This window comes from Amphiprion ocellaris, chromosome 7, assembly GCF_022539595.1.
Source record: "Amphiprion ocellaris isolate individual 3 ecotype Okinawa chromosome 7, ASM2253959v1, whole genome shotgun sequence".
NCBI classification, from domain to species: domain Eukaryota; kingdom Metazoa; phylum Chordata; class Actinopteri; family Pomacentridae; genus Amphiprion; species Amphiprion ocellaris.
In genome coordinates, this window is record NC_072772.1 from 23,710,844 (window position 1) to 23,732,540 (window position 21,697).

Here is a 21,697-nt window from a genome sequence, read left to right on the forward strand (position 1 = left end):
GAGACTGTAGAAGATATTTTCTTTCAGTGCGAACAGAGCAGGAATTTTGGCCTCCATTTAAATATATACTGTTACACTTGTTAAAATGGTGTTGAATAATGCTAAATTTCTTTTCTGATTGTTAATTTATTTAACACTGTCCATCCATCCATTATCTATACAACATTTAATCCTCATTAGAATCGCAGGGGCTGCAGTCTATCCCAGCTCACTGAATGTGAAGGCAGGGGACACCCTGGACAAGTCACCAGTCTATCACAGGACTACATATAGAGACAAACAATCACACTCACATTCACACCTACAGACAATTTAGAGTTCCAAATCAACATGTTTTTGGACTGTGGGAGGAAGCCGGAGTACCTGGAGAAAACGCACACATGCACAGGGAGAACATGCAAACTCCATGCAGAAAGATCCCGGTAAGGCCAGGAAGTGAACCGAGGATCTTCTAGCTGCAAGGTGAAAGTGCTAACCACCACACCACTGTGCAGCCCTAAGTACCACTGTGTCTACATTATTTAAAGTTTTGAAGTGTTGAATTATGCCTTAAAGGTTTGTGCTTGATGGCTTTAGGTGTGGAGTTAGCTGTCCTTCCATGATACCTATATCAGACTGCAGTAGCTGCAGCTGGACAGACACATAGTGAGTTTTGTTTTTTAGCTCAGCAGTTTAGTTACTGGAAATCTGAAAGGGTGTTTTTACAGAAATTACACATCTCTGCTGCAGAATATTTTTATATAGTGAAACAGAGGCAGGTAAATCACATAGAGGTCATAACTCAGTATGAACTAAATATGTAGTTTTCCAGTACTGTAGCACAGTAACACTGTCAACTGTATAAAAATGGGAAAAAAACTATTAACTACAAGGTGTAATGAATAATAAATAAGAAGCTGAAGTGCAGAGAGGAAAGAAAAAATGTGGGCATCAGCCAGTGTTCATCAAAGACCAGTCCTGATGACTGGTGGGTAGAGAGGTGTTATGGCAGTGTGGGAGTATGGAACACTACCCCATACTGAGATACAGCTCTTCATCACATAATAGCTGTTGGAAGAAAGAACTGCCTGTGGCTCTCAGCAGACACCTCAGAGGAACCAGCCTGTCTCCTCTGCCTGACCACAGTCTTGTGAACACAGACTTTATAAAAGAAGTGGACATAGCCTCTGGGTCTGAAAAGAGAATCCAGTCCAGAAGTGCCATAAACCTGCACTCATTCTAACCACCAGCGGCGGGTGACTCCATTTGCTCCAAAAAGAAGCACAACTGTAAAGAATGACCCTAGTTCTCACTTGATTTATTATGTCAGAAAACATTTTCCTAACCAGTTGATGGTAACTAGTTTTAAGTCTACTTTAAGATAGCGAGATGTTACTTTAGTAAATTATGGTGTCATTCGAGTAGAATAACGACAAAGCTGGGTATGGTGTAGGGCAGTGGTCACCAACCACCGGGACGCAGACTGGTACCAGGCTGTGGGTCATTTGGTACCAAGGCCACACAGAGAGAATAACAGTTTATTTTATTTGTGGCGGAGTCTGCACGGTGTTTTATTTTGAAAAATGACTAGATTGCCTTCCCATCACTTTTGTTTCTGCTTGTTTCCCGCACTTGATGTTAAATGAAGCCGTCAATCAGCACAAAATGAATGAAAAACAAACGTCTCTGGAGAGCTTCTTTTAAAAAAGGGACAGACTTGGTGTTGACACAGAATAAAAAGTAAGTAAATATTTAGCAATGACTAGTAATTTTATTTGTTTTGGACTCTTTTAAAAAAAAAAAAAAAAAAAAAAAAAAAAAAAAAAGATTATTATTACTCCGCCAAGGAACGGCGGAGTTATGTGACGATCGGCATGGGTTTGTCTGTCTGTTCGCAACATTACTCAAAAATGGATCAACAGATTTGGATGAAATTTTTAGTGAAGGTCAGAAAGGACACAAGGACCAAGTGATTAGATTTTGGCAGTGATGCAGCTTGTAAATTCAATCCATGGATTTATTAAAGATTTCTGTATCATTGTGAGATAGCGGCACGGCGTCACTGTAACTATGACAACAAGTGAACACTACGTCAGCTGTCTGCTGACAATCACGATTGCGATCCTACTACAAATCGACTGCTGCGGACTTATCTGGATATATCCATTGGAAATGACACAAGGAACAATTGACTAAATTGTGGGGGTGTTTCTGAGTTCATCAATTCCCGCTGTCCGCTACATATTTAGGTCACATGATTCAGTATCCGTATATAACATACACATGCATAACACACCTGTGCTCAGTGCAAGGTAATTTTCTATTAAAGATTTCATCTGTACTGCGCTCTCTGAATGCTCTTCTTGTTTGTTATGTGCACGATGACCGGTACGCAGAAAATTGACTTGCTCGAATCCGGTCCGTGGTGCAAAAATGGTTGGAGACCACTGGTCTAGGGTATGTCTACCTTCTAAATGACAAGTTGCCATCATACAGGCATGCATACTGTCTATACTCCCTCCCAGCTTCATACTCTTGTGCAAATATAGCCACTTCTAGCACAAAAAGTCAAGATAGTGAAAGCTAAAATGCCAGAGCCAAGGCTTCAAACAACAGTTCATAAATCAATGGGTGAAGTCATGAACCGACTTCATCCATTTCTTTTATACAGTCTATGGTTATGAAGGCAGCGCATGGTGTCATTCAAGATAACCAAACAGCTTGATCATCATTCTTTTCTCAAACACCACAACAACAACACCACCTTTCTACCAGTCTGTTTAGCTTTATGCTACTCTCTGCTTTCACATCTTCTCCACCAGTAGACAAGATGATTAGAGGTCTGTTTCCGTTATTTCTCTAAAATAATCTCTGAATCAGAATTTGTTTCATCACCAATACATTCATATTTTTGCAAGGATGTTGCAAAATCACAGGAGTTCCAGGATTTTTCACAATTAATGCTTTCTACCTATTTGTACTTTCTCTCACTGTTGTAATGAGTCAGTATGTTTCAACCAGAGTATCATCTGTGCTGTTTAAGAGGAACAGTGACAATGATCTGTCTGACAGAAAATGAACCTGCAGCTACTGTAGTTAGATAACAGATTAGTAGTCCCAGTCATTTCTTTCAGCAGAAATGCTCAAAATTGCCTGTTTCCATGTTCTCAAATATCACATGTTGTTCTAAACTGAACACGTATAGGTGTTAGACTGTTGATTTGACAAAAGTAGCTTATTTTGATGTTATTAATTGTTCTCAATGATTAGTGAAATAATCAAGAAAATAAACTGATGCATTAGTAATGATAATAAGCATTAGTTTAAGCACTTCTTAATTAGCCACTGTGGTGATACAGAATAGGATAATGTATGATATGCTATTTTCCACCTCAAAATGTATCTATTTACCCTTCAACCTGCAGTTTGGTAATGCAGACTGTGACATTCTGTGACCTGATTATCGTTAACTTTGTTCAGTGATTTAATTTTGCATTATGTAAATAGGAAGCATGACTTTATACACTGAGTGAGAGATGCAAAGTGACCCAGCTAAAATTAGCTATGGTTTTCCGGGAGAATCTGGATACCTTGGTTTATGACTCTGGCTGTATGTTTGGGGTCACTGTCATGTTGTATAATGAACATGGAACCTTCCCAATGGTACTCGAAGAGTCTAAACATCTGACGTGTCTAAAATATTTCCAGTTATATATACATATAAGGTTAGTAATGAAGTTTTTAGTTGAACATGTGTGAGAAAAACTCCAAAAATTCCTGCTGACAGACCATGAAAAAAAATGTTTAATCCAACCAGTCATTTGTCATTCAAAAATCTTAAAACATTTCTCCACTTACAGTTTCCTGACATGAAAATGTACAACTTTTCAATGTTACATTTCAATGTTAGACTGTTGGTTGGATGAATCAAGCATAGTGATGCTATTGTAGAAAACAGTGATGTCAGTTTTTTTGATTATTCTGGATATTTTAAGCCCAAATAAGCAATTAAGAAAATCTTAGACAAAGTCATTGATATCGAAAATAAGTGTTCACTGTAGCCATACTGGAAACACCCTAAACTTAAATGATGCAACAAACTTAAGTAACCCATTTATACTGCTGTAATTAGAGCCTTACATGCGGTGGCGACCTAGTGAGGAGGAGAGTAAACACGATACCAAACAGGGAGACTGGTGTTTGACTCCGCTTGTAATGAAGTGATACGGATCAGACCAATATAGCATATGAAGTTGTGCCAGTGCCAGTGAAGCAGCCTCCCTCTTTCAACATGCTAATCCACAGCTTAAGGTAATAGGATTCAGCAGCTATCTAGCTAACCACTGGCAGGGAGCCAGCACATATGACAGGTGTCAAAACACAGACGACAAATTAAATAGCAGTCAGTTCCTGGCAGAAATGTGATTGGGGCTTCCCAGTCAGGCTCTTAAAACAGCCTTTCTAAAGCTTGTTTTTAGCAGCTATTGGTCACAGGTTCCAGGCACATGAGATGACGATGGCTGTGGCTGACTGGTAATGAAGCTGAGCCTGACGAGCAGACTGTCTGAGAGGGTTGCTGCCCTCTGCACCAGGCTCTGACTCCCTGTAGTCCAGATTTGAACATCAGGACAGTTGGCCTTGGTCTGACTTGGAAGCACTCATTCACCTTTCTTTGTTTTTGCCACTGTTGCTTCCTGCCTCAGACACTTTAACTTAAACAAAGTAAAAGGGGGCACTGAGTACCAAATCAATGATTTAGAATGTGAAGGAGAATATATGGAGATGGCAAGGAGGAAATAATACAAGACTGATAAATTATTGAAGGTCATGGACTAATGCAAGGAGCGAGCACTAGAGACTCATGACTACTTTTCCATCTCAAAGCTCAATTGGACATTGCTCACTGAACAAAACCCAGGGAAGAACACTTCCTTAGCGCTAGTCATACAACAAGCATAAGCTCACCAACACACTGAGATTCTAAGCAACAAAGCGAAGGCTGAACAGCTCAGAATCAAAGCATGAGTATCAGTGGATAGGAGGGAAAGACACCAGCATCTTTGTGAACATGTCAGCGTCAAGAGACAAGAAGCAAAACAAACTGGTGCTCTTCATGCTGAACATTACTCATGACAGTCTGACTGCTAATCTGTAAAACTCATTGCTCTAACTATGGATCCCCTCCTGCACACCTACCATCCATCTCAGGGTCACTCCCACTCTCTACAAACATTACTGTAGCGCTCAAGGTTACAGACTCATTCTTTGTTAGACTTCTAATTATTGGAATGATGGCAGACTAGACCAGAAGGGACCATGACCAATGCTCATAGAGTATCTCACGCCTAAGAACACAAGTTATTTGATCAGTAACTGCTTCTGTCTCTACAATAGGTGCCCTACAGGCCTGATACCCACCTAGAGGTGCAACTCTCTCCGAGTGGCAGCAGAGATACCATACCATTATCCAGGGAACATCCTTAGAGAGGTGTTGCCACAGCCAGCATGTAGCATAGTAAACTCCCCACAACTGCTCACAAAAGCTACGTCATCTTGTCCAGAAGGCAGTTATTCCTGAGGAGTTCTACTCTGAAAATATTGTGACAGTGTCACAGGCTAGCAAGTTAGCAGAGGATTCATTGCGTTAAGCTCCGCCATGAGTCAAGCTTTACATTCTGGAAGGAGTCATGAAGTAGGACTGTGTCAGTCACTCTCTCTCTCCAGCACACACACACACACACCCACATACATAAAGAGACACAAAGTTAAGAGGATAAGCTGGGAGCAAGGAGATTAAAGGCAACATCCAGGTTCTCTGAACAACTCAGGTTCTTTCCAGCACTCTGACCTTAATTGGTAACATAAAGCTTGGCTAAATTTACTTGGCCAGCAAAAAAACAAAACAAAAAAACAATTTCACTGTCTGTTTTTGGTTTTCTATGTACGGGTCTTCCAAATATGTGTGGCACCAAAAAAAAAAAGAAAAATTTCCTGAATAAATGGTAGAAACATGAATAGCAATATACTGCTCTCAGCACAACTTCCTTTTGTTCAACAAATCAAAGCTACACAAAAAGATGACAACTGTGCAAGAGACAGTTCATAGATGAACTAAAACAGAAAAAAATTCTAAATCCTGAAGATAACCGCTGCTTATGTGTCATTGGTGGGGCTAGCTATTGTTGGAAATATTTCTGTTCGTACCATCACTTTAACCGACCCATTGTATGATGTAAAGGTGAAACTTTGCTTTCTCAAAACTGAGAATTAGCACAGCTTAGCTCAAGATATCTGCCTAAAAACTAAGAACAAATGTAAAAAACTGTGTCACTTTTGCTTAATTTGCAACCACCTTCATGGAACTCATTGATGTAAGATAATTTGAGTGCAGGGACTGGTGTGACACTAACAGTTAACTGGCCAACCTGTAGAGCTGAATGATTGGAGCTGATGGATGTTAAATAGCTGGTTTGTTAAATAAAATGTGTGCCTGTGCTGATGCTGATGTATTAGACTCATTCACCCTCAACTACTTTTTTATAGATCTTTCAGCATATATACACACATTTTTTTTAAAGGTCAAGTGATTATCGGCCTGGCCTATTATTGGATTCATCACTGAGCATTTTTATGAATACTGGTGCCATTATTTTTTATTAACTGATTAACAACGAATTAATTTCCAGATGTGCTACTTTGGCTCTGATGCAGACGCCTCTCTCTATCTGCAGTCACCAAAGTCCCACAGACTGCACTACTTGATTGATTACACAAATAAAAGCTAATGGATACATTTTGAAAAGTATTCTTTTCTCTATTGTTTTGGTGTCTGTTTTCTAAATTTTGACAGAAAAGTATTAATTTTACCTGCAAATGTATAGCAGTTCTAAATATAGGTTTTTGGCCTCCTTTATCAATAATAACTGGTATTGGCCCAAAAAACATACAGGTTGGCTTACAGGTTTTTTAGCTCAACAAAAGAAGTCTAAATCCTAAAATGTTAAATGCTTTATCACATGTAGCTGTACTACAACTAGAAATGCAATAAAATTGGTAGTTTGGAATGATTAGAAACTGGGACAGATGTCCGATGCCAACATTAAGCACCTGACAGTACTGTGACATGGATACATTTCAGGTAGTACCAGAACGAAGAGACTACTCACTACTAGTTACTGACCTACTTCTTGTACTCTCATGGTTATAATCTCTATGATAATCTATGTGTTGGTGAGCTGCTCGTTATTCTGCATTTTCCAATTCAGTACAATAATACATAGTGTTCATTTCACAGAAAAGAACTTCACAAATCTGAAATTTCAATTTCTGAGAACGAAATCAATTGTCAAGCAGTGTGAGCTGCACAGATTTTGGAGAGGATAATGCAGCGCCATGTACACTATGTCTAAGCATTTGCCTTCGCTGGACAGTATCTAGCGTGGGACAGTGGCTGCATTGTTGCCTGTGGGTTTGAACCTGTTGTTTGGCTGGGTTGTTTCTGTGTGGAGTCTGCATGTTCTCCTTGTGCCTGTGTGGGTTTTCTGCAGATGCTCCAGTTTCCTCCCACAGTCTGAAGACATGCTGAGGTTAAGTGGTGCTTCTAAATGTGCTGTAGGTGTGAATGTGGGTGTGAATGTTTGTGTGTCTCTTTGTGTTTGCTCTGTGATAGACTGGTGACCTGTCCAGGGTGTCCCCTGCCTTCACCCTAAGTCAGCTGGGTTAGACTGCAGCCCTCTGCAACCCTTTACAGGATAAAGCAGTAATAGTGAATAGATGGATGAACAGATTATGACTACTTAAGAGGCATATAGGAAAGCCTGTGAAATAAATAAATTGATTTACAAATCGTAATTGTACAACAGTATTTTTTTCACTATCAGTGTACTGTACTATGAAACACTAATGAGCTCCATAAAAGGACAAAAATGACTTCAGAACAGCTTTAAACAGGTAGTGAAAAACTGTCTAACAGCCACACCTTTGGACCACAGGTGTCATATTTATATCATTATCTCCAGCAGTTTCTCCACTGCTGTAGTTTCATGCTCATTTTCTGCCCTGTTTGGAACTGTAGGACCCCAGACAACAACCACTTATGTGTTTTTGAAAGAGAGAGCTTTGCCAGATCGCTCACTGTTACTGACATCCAATTCTGTATTTCCACTGAAAAAAATCACGACCAATGATGCTGCCAGTGAGGCCGGGGATGATGCAACCGGACTGATAAGGCCAAGTGGATTCTCTGTGCTTTTTTTATTAAAAACAGTGGGCGTAAAAAATACAAAAATCGGTGACTTCATCTGAGCATTAGCAACTGTTGTGAGCCATTTCTGGTATATGCTGAGACATTTGCACTCAATGAAGGCAGGAGGAGGAGGACGATGTAACCAGGGGACTGTCTGCTTCACATCATAGAGATATGGCAGAACGAAGCACATGCTTGATCTGCAGCTATTCTGCAGATCCCTGAAAATATATTTTTTCTCTCAGTCAATGCACAGAAGACCAAAACTTCAACTGCAAACCAAATCACTAGAAGTAAGTGTGTAAATAATTCACAAATGAACTAAGGAAAGTCCTACTGTGCCATTTTATTTCAGTGAAATATAACTTTTCATGCATTAGCTACATTAAACACTTTCAGGTAGCAAGTTGTTGAATTTTGTTGACTGTAGCTTAACACTGACTGAAAAAATGTTTGAGTAGGAGTGGAATTAATTAGTGAATTAAAACATTAGCTTGTGTAAATCCAACAGAAGTGGGAAACCATTTGCAACAAGCTTACACTGTATTAGAACAGCCCTTTAATCCACTTAACCCTGTTTGTATTGCTTTACTCAACCATTTTTTAAGAAGAAATCTCCATGTTTAGTGATACCATATATTTTTCATTTGCAGTTACTGCTGGTGCCTTTTAATGCAAACTCAAATCTTTCTCCAAGTTAAGTTGTAGTCTTAGCTTTTTCATTTTACTCTTAACAAGAAGACTGAACTTAATTGGCTGTTCTTTTGTTTTTCCACATATGCTGTTTTAACAGTTTGAAGGGCCACTGTCTCTCTATTTCCTCACAGATTGGTTGTTTTTGTGCAAAAAATAATTAATCCTATCCAGTGTTTCTCAAAGTATGGGGCGCGCCCCCACGACAGGGAGGGAAAGATCCGTCTACGTGGAACTAAATAGCTGAACTATTGTCTTAATACCTAGACAACAGTTTCTCAATACCAAGTATTAAGAAACATCTGTAGTTGCATGCAAGTCTGTACTTGCCAAGTACGCCATGATTGGTTGCAATGCATATGTGTAAATGATCAACTGAGGCATAATATTGTTGAAATTGAACTTATTTTTCTTTAGAAATTTCAGGATGATCATAATGTTTTGTAAAAAGCTAGTTCATTAAATGTGACCATTTTCAGAATGTACTTTTTTGAACTAAAACAAAGGGAAAAAGTTGAAGTTGTGGCGATTTATCGGTTATTATGCTGTGATTTTACATATATTTTATATGTAATTTGTATATATACAAAGTTTTGGGGGAATGCGAACGCTTTTTGTCCTCCGAAGGCGTCTCTGACAAAAAAATGTTGGACAACCACTATTTTTCTTTGAGCTGTTTTACACTGAAACCTTTCCAGCCACTGAAACATGTATCATGAAATATCTGCATAAATTTTTCAGTCTTGCTGACTGCAGCTGAACATTGATCAAAAAGTGTCTATGTAGAAGTGAGTGATATTAATTACTGGGTGACAACAACTACATGACATGACTACACTGGATGGATGGAATTAGTGCAGTTGAAGTATACATTATGCTGAGCTGAACATGTGAGTCATTAAACACAGGTATGTCACTGATCTAGAATAGGCTGTATTTAAAGACAGGCTATTGTTAAGGAAGTTGTGATTTACTATAAACAAATATGCAAGATAATAAATAAGCACTGACCTTACGCTCATAGTGTAATTTATGTGAACATGTTAATATGTGGATGTGCAAAATATGCAAACACACTGACTCAAAGTGGGTTTTCTGGGGGACTTACAGTGTGTGACACCAGCCAGGGTCTGGTAGAAGGTGGGCGTGTCGCTGTCATCTGTCAGTGTGACACACACTCCTCCAGATAGAAGCCATCTGGACAGAGTGAAGGCCTCCTTGTTCTGCAGCAGCCAGGTCCTGAAGCGCTCATAGTTCACCTTGTCACCCTGCCGAAACATGCCAGCAAAGATAGAGTTAGTTTGTCAGCCATCAAAGAGTTGAATCATCAGTCTGCATTCCTGTCTAGATCCTCATTTGCCTGAAGGACGATATTTAGTGATGAAAGGACTTGTGCTGCAACTAGAGATTATTTAATGACAGGAAAATAATTGATAGTCACCTTTAAGATTGGGCATTTTCACCAACAGACAGCAGATAGATAACAGAAATCAGTGCAGAGCTACTAGTTTAATAAGAAATAATGAAGTTTGAGAAACACTGATATTTGATTTCTGTGTCTATAACACCTCTGGCAGTCTTTTTGACTTCCACCACAGGTCTGCATGACATTTCAAAGTAGACAGCTTATCAAAATGAGTGACAAGTGTTGTAGTGGCAACTGCAGAATTGAACCAAGGACGAAGAGCAAATAAATAAACAAACTTCAAGGTGACAGCTGTATACAGTTGATTGACAATGTCAATATAACACCATTCCACATTTGAACATATTTAAACTGTGACTTTATGGATCAGAAACAGCAAACTGAGAACAGAAAGTCCTGCAGAGGGCTTGAATAGAACTGTTTTAAATGTTAACTAAATGATGAATGTAAATCCGTCCTCACTGTTGAACACAGTGTTAAAAATCACTGGTCCAGAGACTGCCCTGTAATTACTGACGGACCACTTTCTGCCTCCTTGATGACTAGGCTGGTGCTGCTGGAGGAAGCAGATAGTGGAGCTATTTGACTCAGAAGTGATGCCTAAACAGCATGAATCATGACAAATTCAGCTTCTTATGGATGTTGCAAAACTCTGCATGACTAAAAAGAAGCACACCTCTGCACATACTGGCCAAAAAGATTTCCAGACATCACCTCTAGACATTCATAGCAGAGCTCTGAACAAACCCCTATTTAATAACCTGAATAATCAGTTGAACAACAAAGTAATACAGACATTGTGATGGTAAGTCACACTGTGTTGCATGTTGGAAATGGGATGCTGTCTTGTGAGGAGCTTGTTGAGTTAATTGTGCTTGCTACAGTGGTTTCCTGCTTACTTTTTGTTTTCTTTGGCGAAAATGTAAGTTAAAATGGTGGAGATGGGAAGGAAATTGGATCCTACTCACAGAAATCCCAATGCCAAGCAACAGTATTTGGACAAACAACCACAATACACCACATAAATCTGTATGACTTGGCAGCATAAAACTGGATTAGAGACCCTGACAAACCATCTCCACTAACACAGCCAAACATTATAAACTATCTTTGTTATGGACTGAGTGCATACACTTTGCGTGAGTTAAAAATGTACAAATCCCTAGAAGCTCGAGAACAGTTTTTTAGTTCTGCAGTGAATTAGCAGATCAGTGCACTATCTGCTAATTCACAAGCCAGTAAAATGCAGTTATACTAGCAAGGTGGTGCACCTCTTTCTGGCCCAATTATCAAACCAAACTCTGAAAAACATTCAGCTGTGTGATGACTTTATTGGGTCATATGCAGTGGGTTTGATCAGGCCTGAGAGTCAAGGATTTGTAACTTCTAAACTCACATGAAGTGAATACGCCGTCTAAACGTACCAGTAAACATCTAACCTTCCAACTACAGCGGCAACAATTAATTGATTTTTTGCCAACAAATCAATTAATCATCCACTGTTTGGATAATCAATGAGTTTTGGAAGTTTTTATAGAAAAAAAAAGTTTAAATTCTTTGATTGCATCTTCTTAAATGTAAATATTTTTGGTTTCTTTCCTTCTCTACGAAGGTAGATTTAAAATTATTAGGTGGTGGACAAAGACATTTGAGTTCTGGGAAGATCTGATTATCATATTTCACAATTATCTGAAATGCACAAGACTAAGTAATTAGCGAGGTAGTAGGCTGCTAACATCTTATCAACATCAATATTAGTGCTAATTTCAGCCTCTAATCTCCTGCCTATGCGGTAAAATGTATGGAGGAAATGTTTCCATAAAACTGTGCGGAAGTAAATTACCAGTCAAAAGTTTTAGAATGCCCCAATTTTTCCGTTTTTAATTGAAATTCAAGTAGTTCCAAGTCCAATGAATAGCTTGAAATGGTGCAAAGTGTTTTTCATATACAAAGTCATTCATTTTTAAATAGTTTAAATGCTGTGAGCTTCTAAATTCCATTCACATTAAATGTAATGAAGTGTAGGAGAGAATCACAGAGGTTTGCATCTCCAGGGCAAATAAAAGACAGATATGACAATTTGCAGCAGAGGAAATGCATTGGAGGTTGAAAATTAGACTGGAAAAAGAAAAAATAACTAATCATAAACTAGCTGACTGACTAATAAAAATAACTAAAGAGACATGCAGAGTAAACTGTAAAATTAATAATGATGGCATCTAACAGAGTGGAGTGGATTTCAACCTCACTGAGTTGGGTTTTCTGGAGTAGTTTGCACTGGACTGTGATGTGAAATGTGCCTCTGTATTCTAGTAACTTGTACAAGAACTCGCTGTGATGCCAAACTTTCTATCATCTCTGTGGAGTCGGCTGGATGTGGGCATCTAGTAACAATAGCTGTTTTATGAACATGTGGCAAACACCTCAGTGGTCTAAGCCGAGGACAGAATGTGGGTGATACACAAGTCAGTGGTGTGTAGCTCACTTGGCATTATCACCAGGTGCATGAGGGATATTTGACTATGGCTTTAAATGTTCACATATGTTGTGTTTCACTGACCTCAAAGAAGCACTTCTTGAGAGAGGCTGGGACTTCTCCATCCAGGGCCTGCAGGACTGCTTCTATATCATCCCTGGCAGCATATCCACCCAGATCACTGGCAAACAGACTGAAGAGGTCTGTGAGCACACACACACACACACACACACACACACACACACACACACACACACACCCATACCCACCCACCCCCACACACACACACACACACACACACAGAGATGAGAGTTCAGCTTTATCACAAAAAGGCAGGTCTCTTGCACACAGCAGCAGTGAGGATGATAGAAGCTACAATGTCAATAACGTCCTGATGGATTTGACTTCCTGCAACACATCAAGCACGACTATCAGAATAAGGCTGAAGAAGAGACAGAGAGGAGAGAGGGAGAGAGTTGAACAGTAGAAAGCAAGTGTGGATTAGAAAAAAAACACTTTAATTCCATCATGATGAAATAATTCATCTGTGAAGGAAAATGCGTCAGTATGTAGTTACTTTCATGTCAAGGTAAACACCAGTATGTTGTAAGGCTCTTTCTAGCTTTAAAGATGATGGGCTGAATTTACTCTGCTACAACGAGATCTACATGACACAAGCACGAAGACATGTTGGCTATGTTTGTGAATGTTTAAAAGTTATTTTAAGCATCTAGTGCTCTGACAGTAAACGTCCTGTTCTCTTGTTCAAGGCCAATGATGTGACAGAGAATTTCTAAGGATTGGATGACTGTGGAGCTGTCCTGGTAGATTACAGTACAAAGGACAAGCAAGAATGGTCAGGTTCATTGATAAAAAAAGGGGCCATTCCCAAGTAATCCCATCTAAAAACTCTAAAAAGCTTAGCGTTCTGTTTCAAGTCATTCTGCACTGAACTGTTAAGTTATAAATCATTTAGCAAAAACAATGCAATGTTCCTAACTTACATTTAAGCATGCTGAATCTGCTCTTACTACCTTCTTCTCCATAGCAACGATGAGCACAGGCTCAATGGTATCATTAAAATACCTTACAAAACAACAAAAATAGCCCAATTTCATAAAGCTGGTATAATTAATTACTATTAACCATAATACTAACCTGTTATACAATGGAAAATATACCAGGCAATTGAAAGCACTTGAACATCACTGACAGAAAAATTTGATATGTGAATCTATAGTGGGGGAAAATAGCTAGCAGCTGTCTAACTTCTTCATCGAGAGGCTTCCAAAATGCAAAAAAGAAATATGGCTCGACTTGAACAACAATTCCTCGACAACTTACTGCTTTATTTATTTATTTGAATATATAGAGAGCGAAGTGAACGGCAAAACTAGTGCAATGTGAATTTAGTGCCAGTCAAACCAGAAATGATCAAGACACCTTTACTTCTTGCACTCTTCTTATGTCTTAAATTTAAAATTTAAGTTGATTTTTACTCCTAATCCATAATGACAAAGCAACTTAAAAAAAAAAATCTGATTTCTTTCTAAGGAGATAAAAACTGAGCTCTTGGAACACAACTCCAGGCACCATGCCAGGCAAACATCAAGCGCTGCTCATCATCTGGCTCATACTATCCCCACAGTTAGGCATGGTGGCGGCAGTATCATGCTATTGGGGTGCTTCTCAGCAGCAGAGACAGAGACACTGGACAGAACTGAGGCAAGGATGAATGCACCCAGAGAGGACATTGAAGAAATGCTGCTCCAGAGTGCAGCAGCTTGAGGATGTGGAAACGATTCACCTTTCAGCACCACGGTGACCTGAGGCAAACAGCAGACAGGACAACTCTCTGCCCTTCAATGGCCCAGACAAAGTAGAGCTTTAAACCCTGCACAGCATTTGTAGACCTGAAGATGGCAGTTTTTAGACACCTTTGATCCAATCTGACGAACTTGAGTAAATGTACCATAAACAGTGGGATACACTGTATAAATACAGGTATGCAAAGCTTGTAAAGACTTACTCAAGATCCCAGGCTGTAACACTACCAAAGAGGCTTCTAAAAAGTACTGAATTAAGGGTCTGAACATGTTTGTCAATGCCAGAAGTTTTTGATTGATTGTAGATTTATAAGGAAATGGCAATTTTATCTGTTAAAAGTTAAACCTAAAGGACAATAAAGTGTCAAAAAAAGTGAAGGCGTCCAAATACTTTCTGAAGTGACTGCATAGCAATAAATTCTATTATTTATTCATGCCAGTGCTATTTGATACAAACATTAGTGTTTTTTTTCCATATGTTTCACAAAGAAAAAGACTTCAGACTGCCTTTTTGCGTTGCTCCCATCGGACAGTCCAACAATAAATAGGATGACTCAGGTCAAAGTAGCAAAGAGGAGACTGTTGCTAGAAGTTTGCAGAAACTTTTTTGCCACCAGCACTGAGACACACTTGCACTAGACATACAGTAGAATTTGTGAGCTAGCGTGCCAGCTGTGTGAACAGAACACTTGTTTCATGCAGCATCTGTATGTAATGATGCAGTTACTCTATTCCACATCCTTACAGAGGCACAATGCATTCACAAAAGAAAAAAAGGACACCTTATCTCATAATTATGATGTGCTATCTCATAATTACAAGAAACATTTTAGACAATGAACACCAAATTACCTATTAATGATTCACCACTGGATGTACTCACAGCTGTCACTGAATTACTTTCATACTGAAGAAATGTTAAAAACTGGAGGATTCTCAGGAGAGTTTGGAAGTGTTCCATTTCCTGCCCCATTTGCCTATTGTACATTATCTCATAATTACAAGATTGTGAGATAATAAGTCCTATGTGTGAGATAAGTTCTTGAAAAGTTTTATTCTTTTGTGAAAGGCAATGTGTTTCAAGACATCCGTGTTATTCATTTTTGGGACTTTAATATGTTGAGTAGCCAAAAAAAAACTATTGGACTAAAGACACACTGTTAAAAACTGTGCTGCAGAAATTTTGAAGGTCTTTATATGCCCTCAGTGTAGTACTTAAAAGTCAGAAATAAAACAAACAGAGAATGACCCTGACACAGAGCGACACCAGCAATCAGTAACTTTGCATTTCATGTGGGCTTGCAACCTTCAATGTTTCAAATGACATTACGATAAACAGTAGTTACAGAGGCATTAACTATTAACTGTTTTACAGACATTACAGACACTTCTGCTTAAGTTAGTTTGTTTTTCTAGACATTTCACAAATTGGGGTTGCTTGGAAACATCTATGCACAGTGACAGATTTGGCATTTAGGAGTAAGAAATAAAATCAACGTCACACAGCATCAACATTAGTTCACGACGGCCAACTTACACTTGGCCTTCTCCTCATCACGTCCTCTGGTCAGAAGCACTAGACCCACAATCAGATTGTTGAAGTGCAGCCCTTTGGACGAGCCTCCAAATGAAGAGTAGATCACCTATAACACACACAAAATCCAAATGTGAAATACAAGGACAACTTCACAATCTATTGTCATGATCAACGGGTTTAGCAGAAGTCTGGGAGAACAAGAAAACTCTGCCAATGTACAGATGAGAGACAGAACAGATTCTATCTACAGCCATCAACAGTCTGATCACAGCATTCTCTCATTTCCATATCAGTGTGACAATGAAATAGGCTAATAGAATAGAATTGCCACTTGTAAAATTCACTGCAATCCAATAAAGCAGCCAGATAATAAAACCAACCTTTGTGCAGAATGAAGCATTGTGCTGACTATGGCATGCAATGAATTGTGCCCCATTCCTAAAGTGTAATCTAGACTTTGACGGCAGGGCAGTGGGCACCCTGGCAGATGAACTATGACATGGTGGACCACATTACAAGATTACTTTGTGGCTACACATGCCTGTTCAAGCATAATCTCTTTCCATCTTTATTTCTCTCCCCAACCCACACATGAAGAAGCATGAGGAGAGGGAGAAAGAAGAGCGTGGGTAAGCAAAAGAAGAAAGCTAAACAGTAATTAAAATGAAGCTTAATTTTACGTGTGGTTCTTTGTGGTTATTTACTAAATTAAAAATAGCAGCAGATAACACACTGAACAACAGCAGGGGAGCAGACTGCACAACAGGGAATGAAAAACCTGATAACACATCTGTAACTCAGCGGGAACCAGTGCTGTTGTTTACAGATATACACTACCATTCAAAGGTTTGGGGTCACCCAGACAAAACTCACATTTTTATTCATGTCCTAACATAACAGCACAAGGGGTTTCTCATCATCAATGAGCCTTCCAACACCATTAGCTAACACAATGTAGCATTAGAACACAGGAGTGATGGTTGCTGGAAATGTTCCTCTGTACCCCTATGGAGATATTCCATTAAAAATCTGCTGTTTCCAGCTAGAATAGTCATTTACCACATTAACAATGTCTAGACTGGATTTATCATTAATTTCATGATACCGTCAATGAAAAAAATTACTTTTCTGTCAAGAATAAGGACATTTCTAAGTGACCCCAAACTTTTGAACAGTTATATGTATATAATTATAGTATTACACAGATCATCATAAACATACCAGCAACAGTTAGTGGACATTCTCCATTAAACTGCTGGGTTTAGGTCATGTTTGGCACTGGTTTTGGGTCTCTAATTACACTGGTCACCTGGCCAGCCATTATATTTCATCTCAGTGATTTAGGTTTCTGATGCGGCTGGAGGCACAGACAGGGCCAGTAAAGAGACAGACTGAGCTGATACAATCTTCATGGATTTTTTGCCAGTCCACAGCTGCAGTGTCCAGTAGCTTATAATGCTCTGGTTAAATGTCTTTTCTGACAGGTGGCTGACATTGGTCAGCGACAGATTGATGGCAGCATTAAGGCAGGCTTCAATATATTCTGAGATAATTTGCCCAGGACCATGAGTTGACCAGCTTCGCTCCATCGACCTGAGGCTGGGCTAACGTTGCTTTTCTTTCAAAAATAAGGACATTTTTAAGTGACCCCAAACCTTTGAATGGTAGTCTACATGCAGGGTAAGATGCACTTATTCCAGTGTTGTGGTGGTGTCAATAACAATAGATATGATGTTACAAGAGGACATTGAGGGTTTTGATAGTGGGCACTGGGATAGAAGATGGTATGTCACACTCATTCATAGGGGCTGCTGCTCTCTGGCCCAAACTCAGCGCCATTGACTGTAAATAAAAGACGAATGTAGCCACCTTGACGTCACTCACTGGTTCGAGGTCTACTGTTCTGAAGCCTAAAGAGTTTGGATTTTGGCTGCTACCCTAAAAAAATACTGTACATAACTGTCTATTCACTTTAAATGGGATTATAATTTATAAAATGAAGATCATGCTTTATTCAAGTCTTGAAGTGATTGAGACCATTAACTCATTAGGAAAATGTTTACTTAGGTAACAGACTGAGGGAGACACAGGGCCATCTTATCATAGACAGATACAATCTGATCTCTTTTTGGTACCAGAGGATTCACCTCTTGCAGTCACTCTGCATTGGCTTCACTTTTCCGACCTGGAGGCTACAGCCATCTTTCACATACATCATACACATACACATACATCTCTTGTTGGTCCCATTTGGATTTTCTTGCTTTAAACGTCTCTAAAAATACAAATGCTAGGCATAGCCAGAAAGATGCATACCATATTTTGCACTACATATATTCTGGGTTTGTTTGTTTGGTTTGTTTTATGTATTCCGTCTTCACAGACCCAGTGGGTTCTGAAGAACGGACACCTGACTGGGTCCAAATTTTACTCTGATCTTGGCGGGTCTCCTTTTACTGCCAAGGGTCTTTCGTCTGTGTGTCAACATGTCCAATACCCAACCTGAGTGGACCTAAATGGATCTGAGTGTGTGAGCTATCATCTGTGATCACATGGTGTGTCAATTGTCACCACAGAGGAAAATGGTGAGTTTTGAAACAACAGGAGAATGTGTTTAAAGCAATGGGAAAATGGAGGTGTTTTCGGACATATTCTGCTGTTGCTGTTTGTGATTTTTCTCCAACAGACTCGACTACATTTTGGATTGGGTATAATCATCCTCAACTCTACTTGCGTTGGAGATGCTTTTACTTGGGTCTCTCTTTCTTTTGTCATAATTACCTTCATTTGACAGTAGACGTGTAGAGATACAGTCTACGAGAGCAGAGAGAAGGATATGACATGCCGCAAAAGTCCTCCAGGCAAGAATCAAACTGCAGACTTTACAGTTACAGTACATTAAATATGCAATATATTATATAAACTAATGTTTGCATGTCACGTTCCAGTGCGTTTTCCATGGGTCCATCTCAGATCATGGACAAAATGTTGGACTTGCTCTTTTTATTTCTTCTTATTACAACTACAACAATAAATTATCAATAAACAAAAAGCAATTGACTAAATGTTTGTCCATAAAATGTAAGAAAATACTGAAAAATGCCCAGGTGATGATTTGACATTAATTATTTTATTCAAGCAACAATTCTAAATATTCACTTTATCCGGTCATTTATGACAAAAACATAGCAAGTCAGTAAATTTATAAAAGCTACTAATTAATCAAAACAGTTTCTGATTATTTCATGAACACTGACTAAATGCCAAGTTTCTTCAGTTCAATTTCGAATAAAGGCAAAATGGCAAAAACTGAAAATGAAAAGTGAATTTGCCATTAAATGAGATGCAAACTCTTCAGGTGCTGCAATTTAATAAATAATGTCAGTATTGAACAGAGTCCATGAGATGCAGTTAAAATCTCAGAAACATAATAAATTCACCTTTAAGTTATAATTCTTGTGTCAGACCCACTCTTCCCAGGCAAAGACTGATATTACACTCTCAAAAAAATGTTACATCATTACTCGGATGGTGAACAAAAATCTAATAGTGCGAACGTTTGTTTCAGGCCTTAGTCACATTGGAGGGAGCACCCTCAGCCAGTTTGTGTTGCACTGCATGATGAAATCATGCAACACAAAAACACTGAGATAAAAAATATTTATCATCCTGACAAAATTGAAATCCGCTCAGCTTTTCTTGTAAGCTGCTGTCTGTGCTGGGGGCGCTGTTTCCATTGAGCAAAGCTTAGCTCACAGAGCATGGAGGAGGTTACACAGCAGTGTCTGCAAACATGCAAAGCTGTATGAGGTGACTGCAGTCAGTGAGCTGATGAAGCATGTCCATGTCAGTGGGTCACGTACAGCAGAGCAGCTTCACTTGTGGTTCAAAAAGGAAGTCAAGGCGTGTCATGCTTCTAAATCTAAATCCAAAAAAAAAAAAAAAAAAAAAAACCACTTCCCCTATCTGCTGCTTTTTCACCATCTTCTGCATTCAGTTACTGAAACTACTTTCTCAGTGCTTTCAGAAATACTGCTGCTTAGGCTTCTTCTTCATTTAAACTTCTTATCATAAAAACAAATCAAATCCAAGTATCAGTAAAATTAAAAAAAAAATGAGTACATGTTCTGATTTCTCCACTGATCCATTGATTAGGCTTAGGCTCAGGATATCTTCTTTTTTTTTTTTTAAACTCTTATCTTGGTCATGGTAAGGACTAGCCATACATACAGTATGATGTTTTTCTAGGCTCTCTAGATGTTTTGCCATTTGGTATGATAATACAGAGTTTGTATATTGATCATTAACCTTTATGTAAAGGAAAAAAAGTATTTTAAATTATGACATGGTCATGCATTTACATGTATCTCACCATAACATGCTGGCAGGAAAGATATCTTTTCATAACACTGTAGGGGAGATTGTCTAAATTTGACAATATTAGAATATTGATTGTGGGATACTGCAAGACTTAGAAATTGGGACAAATATGTGCTTATTACCTGATGCAAATAAATGTCTTTAGGGTCAACCTACAGTAGTCTACTTGGAGAGGTGGCAAACAAAACAAATATTTTCTCTGAGGGTTAAAATGTAGCTATATAAGTAAGGTTTTCATTCATTTCATCCACAGTGCTGAATAACCATAGTAAACCTTCAGCAGCTTCATGATTCATTCTCTACTCATGTCTGCCAAATAATACAGCACTGCTGACTCCATATTTGACAAATAAATTCATCCTGTTAATTCATATTGTTTGATTGAACAATACAATAAAGAGTCAGGAAAACATTTCCAAACTGTCCTTCGTGACAAAAAAGTGATCAAGTACACAAAAGAGGTACAGTAAAATGAGATTAAAGGGGAACTCCACAAATCTTAGACGTAAAGGTCAGCTGTCATGGAAAGTACTTGTCAACCTGTAGAAAGAGCTGCAACCTGTCTGTAGTGTCTCTGAGGGACCTTTGTCAAGTCGGAGAAAATAACCCGACTGATGTCACATTAAAATTCTTCACTGCACAGGGTAGGAAGCCCAGTATTTTGGAACTTGACCAAAACTAGAGGAAAAAACACAGGATACCACGGTTATAAGATATACAAACAAGCCAGAGAATTTACCCCTCTATAGCAAAATGATAAAGCGGTGGAGCTTCAGGCTGCCATGCTGAGGAGATAGGTCTGGCTCAGCAGAACTAAGGAGGTATTAACTTGAGCTGCTTGACTTTTTCCAAACCACACAAACTCAGAAAAATACATGTTTGAGTGAGAAATGAGAATTTCTATAGAGATTGCCTGTCGTGTCGTCAGCCAGACTGACATCAGTTTACGTCCCTACTGAGAACACAATGTGACACTGATCACAATTTCAAAGTGCTAGAGCAGGTTGTCTACTAATTGCAAGGTTGCGGGTTGGATCCTCTGCCTCTCTGCATGTCTAAGTGTCCTTGGGCAAGACACTGAACCCAAAGTTGCTCCAGATGTCAGGCAGGCATCCTGTGTGGAAGTTCAGTTACC

At 39.0% G+C, this 21,697-nt stretch overlaps 1 protein-coding gene across 8 annotated transcripts in view; it reads right to left on the reverse strand.

The window, feature by feature from the left end:
• The window catches only part of usp32 (ubiquitin specific peptidase 32), an 85,825-nt gene that overhangs the window by 35,447 nt on the left and 28,681 nt on the right, over window positions 1–21,697 (reverse strand). For 7 of the 8 annotated variants that reach the window (XM_023289312.3, XM_023289308.3, XM_023289307.3 and 4 more), the window contains exons 3-5: window positions 16,183–16,288; window positions 12,904–13,022; window positions 10,026–10,185 (exon numbers count right to left, since the gene is read on the reverse strand). In XM_023289312.3, the coding sequence (XP_023145080.2) occupies window positions 10,026–10,185; window positions 12,904–13,022; window positions 16,183–16,288 (385 nt within the window). Of the gene's footprint in view, window positions 1–5,397; window positions 5,649–10,025; window positions 10,186–12,903; window positions 13,023–16,182; window positions 16,289–21,697 lie in introns of those variants that run through there. The other variant, XM_035956857.2, reaches the window with a different exon arrangement.